The sequence below is a fragment of the Lucilia sericata genome, unplaced genomic scaffold, assembly GCF_015586225.1.
Source record: "Lucilia sericata isolate MDLA Ls3-8-SP2 unplaced genomic scaffold, ASM1558622v1 Contig000399F_arrow, whole genome shotgun sequence".
Classification (NCBI taxonomy): Eukaryota; Metazoa; Arthropoda; class Insecta; order Diptera; family Calliphoridae; genus Lucilia; species Lucilia sericata.
Window position 1 is genome coordinate 1 of NW_023994417.1, and position 11,500 is coordinate 11,500.

An 11,500-nucleotide genomic window follows, 5' to 3' on the forward strand; every position below is an offset into this window, starting at 1 on the left:
AGTTAGTAGTTAGTTAGTTAGTTAGTTAGTAGTTAGTTAGTAGTTAGTTAGTTAGTTAGTTAGTTAGTTAGTTAAGTTAGTTAGTTAGTTAGTTAGTTAGTTAGTTAGTAGTTAGTTAGGTAGTTCGTTAGTTAGTTAGTTAGTTAGTTAGTTAGTTAGTTAGTTAGTTAGTTAGTTAGTTAGTTAGTAGTAGTTAGTTAGTTAGTTAGTTAGTAGTTAGTTAGTTAGTTAGAGTTAGTTAGTTAGTTAGTTAGTTAGTTAGTTAGTTCGTTAGTTAGTTAGTTAGTTAGTTAGTTAGTTAGTTAGTTAGTTAGTTAGTTAGTTAGTTAGTTAGTTAGTTAGTTAGTAGTTAGTTAGTTAGTTAGTTAGTTAGTTAGTTAGTAGTTAGTTAGTTAGTAGTAGTTAGTAGTAGTTAGTAGTTAGTTAGTTAGTTAGTTAGTTAGTTAGTTAGTTAGTTAGTTAGTAGTTAGTTAGTTAGTTAGTTAGTAGTTAGTTAGTTAGTTAGTTAGTTAGTTAGTAGTTAGTTAGTAGTTAGTTAGTTAGTTAGTAGTTAGTTAGTTAGTTAGTTAGTTAGTTAGTTAGTTAGTTAGTTAGTTAGTTAGTAGTTTAGTTAGTTAGTTAGTTAGTTAGTTAGTAGTTAGTAGTTAGTTAAGTTAGTTAGTTAGTTAGTTAGTTAGTTAGTAGTTAGTTAGTTAGTTAGTTTAGTAGTTAGTTAGTTAGTTAGTTAGTTAGTTAGTTAGTTAGTTAGTTAGTTAGTTAGTTAGTTAGTTCGTTAGTTAGTTAGTTAGTTAGTTAGTTAGTTAGTTAGTTAGTATTAGTTAGTTAGTTAGTTAGTTAGTAGTAGTTAGTTATTTAGTTCGTTAGTTAGTTAGTTAGTTAGTTAGTTAGTTAGTTAGTTAGTTAGTAGTTAGTTAGTAGTTAGTTAGTTAGTTAGTTAGTTAGTTAGTTAGTTAGTTAGTTAGTTAGTTAGTAGTTAGTTAGTTAGTTAGTTAGTTAGTTAGTTAGTTAGTTAGTTAGTTAGTTAGTTAGTTAGTTAGTAGTAGTTAGTTAGTTAGTTAGTTAGTTAGTTAGTTAGTTAGTTAGTTAGTTAGTTAGTTAGTAGTTAGTTAGTTAGTTAGTTCGTTAGTTAGTTAGTTAGTTAGTTAGTTAGTTAGTTAGTTAGTTAGTGTTAGTTAGTTAGTTAGTGTAGTTAGTTAGTTAGTTAGTTAGTTAGTTAGTTAGTTAGTTAGTTAGTTAGTTAGTTAGTTAGTTAGTTAGTTAGTTAGTTAGTTAGTTAGTTAGTTAGTTAGTTAGTTAGTTAGTTAGTTAGTTAGTTAGTTAGTTAGTTAGTTAGTTAGTTAGTTAGTAGTTAGTTAGTTTAGTTAGTTAGTAGTTAGTAGTTAGTAGTTAGTTAGTAGTTAGTTAGTTAGTTAGTTAGTTAGTTAGTTAGTTAGTTAGTTAGTTAGTTAGTTAGTTAGTTAGTTAGTTAGTAGTTAGTTAGTTAGTTAGTAGTTAGTTAGTTAGTTAGTTAGTTAGTTAGTTAGTTAGTAGTTAGTTAGTTAGTTAGTTAGTTAGTTAGTTAGTTAGTTAGTTAGTTAGTTAGTTAGTTAGTTAGTTAGTTAGTTAGTTAGTTAGTTAGTTAGTTAGTTAGTAGTTAGTTAGTTAGTTAGTTAGTTAGTTAGTTAGTTAGTTAGTTAGTTAGTTAGTTAGTTAGTTAGTTAGTTAGTTAGTTAGTTAGTTAGTTAGTTAGTTAGTTAGTTAGTTAGTAGTAGTTAGTTAGTTAGTAGTTAGTTAGTTAGTTAGTTAGTTAGTTAGTTAGTTAGTTAGTTAGTTAGTTAGTTAGTTAGTTAGTTAGTTAGTTAGTAGTTAGTTAGTTAGTTAGTTAGTTAGTTAGTAGTTAGTTAGTTAGTTAGTTAGTTAGTTAGTTAGTTAGTTAGTTAGTTAGTTAGTTAGTTAGTTAGTTAGTTAGTTAGTTAGTTAGTTAGTTAGTTATTAGTTAGTTAGTTAGTTAGTTAGTAGTTAGTTAGTTAGTTAGTTAGTTAGTTAGTTAGTAGTTAGTTAGTTAGTTAGTTAGTTAGTTAGTTAGTTAGTTAGTTAGTTAGTTAGTTAGTTAGTTAGTTAGTTAGTTAGTTAGTTAGTTAGTTAGTTAGTTAGTTAGTTAGTTAGTTAGTTAGTTAGTTAGTTAGTTAGATGTATAAATCAAATACGAAGAAATCCCCTAAGGCCTCTATCGGGCCGTTGTGCACTCTTAACCAGTGCCTCAGGTGGGAATCGAACCCACTACCTCCGGTCTACCACACTAGAACACTAACCAGTAACCAGAGGCCACAACTCATGAATTAATAATGATATCGAATACAATTCTGCATTAATATATTTTGTAGATATGCACATCATTCTGCAAAACTTTAAAATTTTTCGAATTACTTTCCATTTAAATAAAAGTTTGTAACAAAAAATTTCTTGTTCTAAATATATTATAAATTAAATAGACTTTATTTATTTCTTTATATTTTTTCTATAATTTGTTTCTATTTAAAAAGAAGAAATAATCAATTTCCTTGCAGTTTGGCATCTTGTTCCTTGGCATATTGCAAATAAACATCATAAGCAGGATTACGGGGAGTTCTTTCAGCTGAAAAACAAACAACAAAGAAATAAATAATTTTCCAACAATAACAACAACTAACAACATACTTTTATAAACATTATAACCATTTGTATCGGCACGATAATAAGTTGTCTGATATGATTCTCTTGTACCCGCCATCGAGGGTACAGTATAATAACCCTGTTGTACTGGCCTCCAAACACCTTTCACCAAGACATGATCTATGCGTTGATAATTGACCATGCCATTACTTAACACTAACCTGTAAACAAAACAAAAAAACAAATACATTCCAATAGACAATCAATCAATTTTACCCCTAGTCTGTCAGTGGGATGTTTTAAAATCTTTTTCTAAACTCTTACTTATATTCCTCACTACCATTGCCATATTTATGATGATAATTTTCCAATACAATTACTTCGTCTGTTGGTTTGCTGGCCTCTGGTTCACCCGTAATTATTGGCCACAAATCACTAGTGGGATCATAAACAACATCAAGGTCTTCATCATCATCGGCAAAATTATCAGTGATTATTCCATTATCATCATTATCATCATCATTTTGTGTATAGTCGTCCATGTCAGGCATAACAACCACTGGCTGTTCTATTAACGTGTGCAGGGGAATTTCATTGTTTGGTGGCATAACCGCTTCAATAATATCATCAACATCTGTTGGCCAAACGGCCAATTGTAATTCGTAGAGTGGTTGTGTCTTGTCAACATTCATGATGGGTGCCTGCGAATAGAAAACAATAGAAGAAACATTTAGTTAATACACTAGCTAGTGTTTGGGTGGGGGGAAAAGTTGATTTCGGATTTGCAAATAAAATCAAAACAATAGTTTTTTTTTTTATAGATTTTGCAGCTTTGTAGAATTTAGACATTGGAGGTAAGTATTTACCACGCTGGCTTACAAATAGGGGGTTAAGTAAGTAGTTTTGTCTCTGAGAAAGTACGTCCACTGCGTCTATTATTAGTTTTCTCAAAAATGAAAATTTTTTTCTTTTGTGATAAAAACAGAGTTCGAGAACCATATGCCATAAGGCTTAAAGTAAGTACTTACATAATATATTATTTGTAAGTTATTACTAGACCTATTCTAAGTAATGCAGATGGTAAGTAGTAGTCATTGAAAGTTTCTGTTTCACTTTAAAAGTCACTAGTTACTTCACTGGTCATTTTTAAACTCAAATTGTAATCACTAGTATTAGGTAATTAGTTAAATTGAAACAAGGATGTATGTTACATCAGATACGAAGAAATACAACTCGACCACTATAAGACGTTTTGAGCTTTTCTTTTAAATATTTTTGTCTCTAGTGGCAATCGAACCCACGATCTTTGTATTGACAGACTAGACCACTACTAACTAACATACAAAGGCACACAATCACTAGGAGTATTTTCTTTATTCAAAATGAAATCACTTTTTCCCTAAACCACAACTTTATAGATTTGTTTACTTAAATCCATATAATTTTGATTGATATTTGTAGAAAAGAAAAAAAAAACAATATTCTTCTTAAACACACTCTATGGTCTTAAGCCAAAAACTATTCAACAAATCTAAATGTTCACTCATTCGTTCAGTCAATCATACCTTAGTTGTTGGTTTAGCTAAAACTGTTTGTAACATCTTGTAAAACCATTATCAGCATTAGAGATTTGAAAACTAAACTTTTCATATTGCTGCTGCTACTGGCTGCTGCTATCCGCTTACCCTGCTGTCACTCTATTGCTACTGTTAACGTTGATGCTAAAGTAATTTGTCTGTTAAGATTGGGTTAGGAGGTGTTGTGTGGGTTGAAAAAGTTTTTGAACCGTGTGTTGTTTGTTTGTTTGTGCTTTCGTATTTATTATGGATTCTTGATTCCTGAGTTGTTTGTGGCCCCCGTGCTGAGTGTGTTTGATGTGATGTGTTGTATGCAAATGTTGAAAACTTTTTGCAGAAAGTCCATAGTTTATGGCTGTGCAGGTATTTATATTGCCTTTTGACTACAGCAAATATTGGCCCAATATGGTTGCTGTTGCTTTTGATTTTGCTGCTGCTGTCGTTTGCTGTTTTGATATTTTTTTCTTTTACAACTGTTGTTGTTGTTGTTGCTGTTACATTTTGTAGCTGCTGTTTTTGTTGTCGCAAATAACTTTTTCTGTTTTTCTTGGGATTTTTTTCCTTGTTTTTTTCTCAATATTTTTTCGTGTTTGTTTATCAAATCTTAAAAGCTTTGTTAGCACTTGCCAGCCATATATAAGTAGACATTTCGTTCTTACCATATTTTTCTGTTTTCGTAGGCAGTTTGTTATAAAATGAATTTTAAATCTTTTTAGTGTTTTGACCCACTTTATGCTAAAAAGCAACTTCTTTATCCCTTTTTTTTCAGAAATGTTTAATAAAATTTGTTGTTTCTTAAAACCGCTGTTGTTGTTTTCTTTATACTCTAAAAGGTTTCTTATTGCTTTATTTTCCTGTTGTCTTATAAAGTTGTTATTATAGCCATCATATGGTTGTTGTTTTTATTATTTTTCAAAGAATTCATTACAAAACTAAATTAAAGTTTTTTTGGTTTGTTTTTCAGAGAATTTCAGACGAAATATACTAACGCTATACATATATAGCAAATATTTATTGTTAAGAGAAAATAATCCTTTTTGTATCCTTTATTGAAACGATGGCATTTAACTATATTTGTAAACAACATATAAAATTGAAACAAGTACACTGAAAATAAGCCATAATTAACTTTACAAATATATCGTTATATTTACGAAAATTTCATGTATAATAAGAAATATTATGTAAACATTTCCTTGTCTAATATTACGAAAGTATGAAAATCTTTTGTAAAATCTTTTTTTTCGTATACATATATGTATTTATAATTTTGTAGGAGACAATTATAGATCTCTTAAAGATTTGTTACATTTTAAACAATAAACTGATTTATGCCTACATAATACTGTAGCGACTTAAACAACATTTTATGCAAAGTATTTCCAAAACAAAAATTATAATTTATTGCTACAGAAATCGGTAGTATCATAAAAATAAAAGAAAAAACTCATCAGAAAGAACAAAAAAGTTTACAACTTAAAGAGAATGTGAAGCACAGTGGCTCACTAAATATACCACTTTATAAAAATTTAATAAATACCACACTATATTTTAAAAGCTTTATTCCCATAAAGATTATTTTTTGATCAAATAAGTATGATTATTTTTTCTACTTTAATCTATAAACTATAATTTATTATCTACTACTGTAATTTTTATAGTTTAACTATTTATATAAAACATACTTATTTTATATACCCAGCAAAAACACAGTAATGATTTGTAATTACTCAACAACTTACCTTTGACTTCTATATAACGTCTGTATTACTTAGAAGCTGTCCAGAAATCACTTACAAATAATATATTATGTAAGTACTTACTTTTTAACATATTGTTTTAGAAATTATTTTGTAACGCAAATGAAAAAATAAATTGTGTTATTTAAGCATTTTAACCCTTTCCGTTCAATGTAAGTTTTTGCTGGGCATGTATAAGTAATATACTTTCGATATCTCCAGTAATTAATCACCTTTTTAAAAAAATGTGTCACTGGAAATAATTGCTAAAAATAAATACGAGTTAAGTGTATTGCTGTCTTTCCTAATTTTCTATGTCTATGTTCTACATCACTTTTGGCGTGTGTATGAGACAAACCCTGGGCCCAAATTATGGCATACGATATCGATCGAAATCTTAATAGAATCAAAATGGAGATTTTTATATTCGCAGAAAGAGAATATCGGTTAAAAGACTGATGCACGGTAAAGTCTTCAATTCGGTGCTGTTGCTAAGACAACAGATACTTCAGAGGAGTGACTTTGACACTAAGCGTTGGAAATGAGTTGGTGTCAAGTGTATATGATAAGGATGGCTGTAGGGTATACGAAAATTACCTATCCAGTGTTTATGTCGGATGTTGTTTTCTATGAGTGTTCCGAATAAATGAGAAGAGTGCTGGGTTGAATGGTGATGGATGAAAGATATCTATTACTAGTGATACCATTGAATTTTCCTTCCTTGTCTAGGTATGTTCAGGGTTTAATCTGTTCATAATAGATTTACCACAGTGTGTTCTCTGTGAGTAAGAACAAGTGCTCGGCTTATTTGATGGATTCGTGTTTCGACTAATGACATAACAGATTTCGCAAACAAAGGACATGAATCCTATAGAAAAGTCTCTAGGTTACCCCCCAGGGGCATGTCACCTTGGTGAAATCTCCATCTTGGTGTTATTGCAATATCCAGAGGAAAAGAGGTGCTACCAATACCTCTAGTCTGCCGGGACTATAAACTGGTGATGATCATGCGGTCGAACTAGAGCACCATATATTCATGCACTACGGGTGGCAAGTTGACCGCAGGACTTACCCTAGCTGGTCAGTTAGTTGAGGTTCCTTCGGGATCCACGTAGTGGCTGTGTTTTTAACTCACATTCGCGGGGAAATAATATTGGTTTAAGGACTGATATATCCTCTAGACAAGGTCTAGAATATAAATAAATACCAACTAAATCAGATATTTGTCTTGAATTTAAGTCCAACCAATATTTTCCAATTAAAATCCCATTGTGTTTACTCCACTATATAGATCATTTGAATACTACTACTTTCTCATGCAATTTGTTTTCCACTTCCTAACTAAAACAAAGGAAATTATTGGTGAAAACACATCAAAAACCAATCATCCATGCATATGACCATGAATAATATAGGTTTTTTCTTCCGGAAAAAACAGCTTGAAATGTTTACAACTAAAAAATAATGAACACATATGAGGGTGCAGCAGGAATCTTTCCAGGTTTATGTGCCAAAAGTAATACGAAATAAACTGAAACATTTTATTATGCCAATATACAATACAATCAGATCACAATGCATTGAAATGCAATAATAAGATTTAATTAAATATGGATTTCAGAACATAAAAGTCTCGTTAAAACAAAGAAGAGAAAAGTAATAAAAATCGAAATCAAATAAACTGAAAAGAACAGAGTTCTGAACTAAAAACAAGAAAACATAAAAATGTTGTAAAAATCACATCATAAAAACAGCAAGTGTCCTACATATTTGGTATTCTTTTAGCTTTCAGATTATTTTCTTTTAAGGTAAAGAAAATCTCTTTTAAGGAATGCATATAAAATGATGTTGTTAAGATAAAAACAAATTAGTGTAATTTTAAACTCTTTAGGAAAATGTTAGTTAACATTAAATTTGTATTTACTGGTTTGGCAATGCTGCTGGTGAATGCCCAGTGTTCCATTGTGAGGAAGATTGAAGATAAGGAGTTAAAAGATCCGGAACGCTCTAAGAGGGAATCAATATTTTCTTCTCCTTATTATGATGTCATGACTCACCAAGCTGTACAGCCTGCACCTGGAACACAACAGCCTCCTCAACAGCAACAGGGCTTACCCATATTGGGTGCTTTAGTTAGCAATGTACCGGGTTTGAATGGTTTAAGCTCAACTTTAACTACTTTAGTACCTTTGGGTAATCTTGGTGGTTTGGGAGGTTTGGGTAATTTGGGTGGCTTGGGCAATTTGGGCGGCTTGAATAATTTAGGTCTGGGTAATTTAGGTAATTTGGGAGGTTTAGGTGGTCCCGGTGGCTTGGGTAATTTAGGAGGTTTGGGTGGTTTAGGTGGTCCTGGTGGCTTGGGTGGTTTACCCGGCTTAGGTGGACTTTTCCCGGGTCTTAATCGTTGTCCTCTAACGCAAACTTTAAATTGTCGTTGTGAAAATATCATACCCTTACCTGTTGCACCCCCACCAGCAGCTGCACGATCAAATGGTTTGGAGATTTTACAACAAAATATGAAATTAAATTTAAATGGAGATAAAGAAATAAGGTAAGAAAAAAACTATCAATAATGGAGTTAGAAATCAGGCTTGGGGGTAATGACTACATTTTCAATTAAAATTACATTTGAAGTAATTGTAATTGGAGCATAACCAATTACAATTACCTGTAATTAAAGTTTTGCCAATTACAATTATTTGTAATTGAAGTTTTGACAATTACAATTACTTGTAAGGGTAATTGAAGTTTTGTCAATTACAATTACTTGTAATTGTGAATTTTGTTTCTTATAATTATATGTAATTTGTAGTTAGTAATATCTTTATTATGATTACAAGTAATTTTGATTTTTAATTGATTATCAATTACACATTACAAGTAATTGTAATTGAAAAAACTTCAACTACAATTACAACTAATTGAAATTGGCAATTGCTCAATTACACATTACAAGTAATTGTAATTGACCATGTAATGAATTACTTTGTGTAATCATTACCCCCTATGCCTGTTAGAAATTTAAGCATTTTCCTAAAAAAAAGTACTTTTTTTAATTAAAAATTACTTTTCAAATTTTTATCTGTTATTTAGTCTACAGGCTATTGACTAGATTACATACTAGCTAGTTTATAGTTCAGTCTATAAACTCATCGTCACAAAAAAATAATCCATGATTAATTTTACGAAAAAAAAACATAACTACTTGTTTCGTAATATATACGAAAATTTCGTATATAATACGAAATATGATTTAATCAATCAATTTAATTATTTTCCGCATAATGGCTAGTGCATAGGCTTCTATTCAATGATTTATAACTTCTTGACAATTTATATTTATAGTTCAAACTTTAACATTTATATTCATTCTGTCTTTTAGTGCTCGCTTAAGTAATGGCATCTTACTCTATCAACGTTCCGGCATTGAAAAACTTGCCAACAATCAAAACTCTAAAGTTATACAAGGATATTATACGCTAAAGCTGGAGGATAAGAAATACTTAACCATTTATTATACCATTAATGACTTGGACTATACAGTCAAAGGTAAGTGCAGTAAAATACAATCAACTCAATTTAATTAACTGCTTATAGTAAGTACTTATTTAAGTACTTACTTCTTGCAACTCCTAAGTTCTTCTAAACTCTAGTCAAGTCATTAGACTAATTACTTTAAGATTAGTCTGCATTGTATTAATCTTGTTATTGTTGTTGTTTATTCCCTGTAATTTTATTTAATTAGCTGATGTTACAACAGAACCTCCCCAAAACGATTTAGATGCATCGACAGCCACCGTATAGAGTTGTTTTAAGCAAATTACTGCAAGTCAAGTAAAAAGGAAAGGAAACATGTAAAGTTTATGAGTTTTATTTCTTCTTGTGGCAACTGAAACTTATTAACAAAAGTTGTTGTTGTTTTTTTCTGCAAAATAAAGATAATTACAAAACTATAGCAGAACTTAGATTTAATGTTAATGTAAATAAAAAGTTAATCTCCCTCTTTCTAAAATTCTTATCTAAATGAGTTAATTTTTTTTTTTTTTTGTATATGAATAATATTTTTGTTATTTTTTTCTTGTGGTTTACTAAGGGAAATGTTGGTATGTTTGGTAGGTTAAGTAATCTGTATTATGTATTTAATGGGGTAACTGAAGAAGGTTTAATTAAAGGAGGGGTTGGAACTAGTTATCTGTCTTAACTAAATGAGAATTATGTTGATTATCTTAATTCAAGTTATACGTGCGTATGCTTAGGTGATTCTACAGCTAAAAAATAAGCTGTGATTATTCCGTAATTACAAAACTGCTTCTAAGTAATGCTGACTGTACACAGTAGTTGTAGAACCTTAATAATTTCTTCCATATTTTTAGCAATTTATAGGGAATTTTTTAGTTCAATCAGTGACAACATTTTTTATTAAAAACATTATTTTTTATTAAATTTTAACATTTTGTTTTCTTTTTCGTCTGTCTAAACTTACGGTTGTAGTCATCTGAACTTTATAACAAACATCCTTTATGATTTGTTTTTCTTGCTTTATAATCTTTTTATTTGTCCTTGTCGCTTCTATGTCTATTATTAGTTTTTGGTTACCATTCGTATTTACTAACTTTTAGTGCACGTATAGGGTTCTTATTAAAAGTTTTGAAATACTTTAATAAACTAGAGGAGAAAAGAGCTAGGGCCAAGAATATGAAGAGGATCTGTCAATTATGTAATAAACACACAGTCTTCTTGGTTATGCAGATCCACTAAAGTGGAAAACAAGTAATAAATTAAAGTCGGGCGAGGCCGACCCTACACCTGTTACAAAAATAAAATGTGATTTAGTTTTCATAATAAAGCATTTAAGTTGAGTTGTAACTTGTCTCAGATATACTTAAACCATTTATTGTTGAATAAAATTGTGGACATTTAAGTAAAATTTTAAAGGGGGCTTTTTATAGGGGTTAGGGTCAAATGAGACCCTGTAATTATAAAATTCACGAGGGTTATTAAGGCTAGTATAGAACTTAGTTTGACAGCATTTTGTCGAGATAGGAGTATATTAAACATAATTATGAACTTAAAAGGCCTATTCGGTGGGTTCAGTTATATGGGGGCTAGGTGAAATAATGGACCGATGTTAACTATTTTCAATAGGCTTCGTCCCTGGAGAAGAATAGAAGACCATGTACCAAATTTCATTGAATTATCTTCAAAATTACGACCTGTAGTTTGATTACAAGGTTTACATGGACGGACATAGCTAAATCGACTCAGAAAAAGATTCTGTGATTGGTATACTTTAAAGTGGGCTTAGCCACAAACCCAATATACCCTCCCCACTAAAGTGGTGTAGGGTATAAATACATCTGTATCTACTCTTAAAAAAAAAACAGATAGTGTCTGGTACTTTTTCGAAATTTGTACTTTAAAGGGGTTTGTAGCAAATATGTGTGAATGCCCAGTGGTCCATCGTGAGGAAGATCAAAGATGAGGAGTTAAAAGAATCCAGTGAGCTCTAAGAGAAAATCAATATTTTCTTCTCCAAGCTGTACAGCCTGCGCC

The 11,500-nt window shown here is 30.4% G+C and overlaps 2 protein-coding genes across 2 annotated transcripts; one reads left to right on the forward strand and one right to left on the reverse strand.

Moving 5' to 3' along the window:
- Positions 1 to 2,438: 2,438 nt before the first annotated feature.
- LOC119604499 lies at positions 2,439 to 4,232 on the reverse strand. The gene is made up of 4 exons (XM_037957154.1): positions 4,197 to 4,232; positions 2,956 to 3,332; positions 2,677 to 2,852; positions 2,439 to 2,614 (listed from the first exon to the last, which is right to left on the reverse strand). Exons 1-4 carry the CDS (start codon positions 4,230 to 4,232, stop codon positions 2,532 to 2,534), a joined length of 672 nt encoding a protein of 223 aa, XP_037813082.1. The 3' UTR covers positions 2,439 to 2,531.
- A 3,610-nt stretch (positions 4,233 to 7,842) lies between these two features.
- LOC119604504 (PE-PGRS family protein PE_PGRS5-like) lies at positions 7,843 to 9,751 on the forward strand. The gene is made up of 3 exons (XM_037957160.1): positions 7,843 to 8,498; positions 9,330 to 9,496; positions 9,693 to 9,751. The coding sequence occupies exons 1-3, from the start codon at positions 7,843 to 7,845 to the stop codon at positions 9,749 to 9,751; spliced, it is 882 nt and encodes a 293-aa protein (XP_037813088.1).
- The last annotated feature ends 1,749 nt before the right edge of the window (positions 9,752 to 11,500 follow it).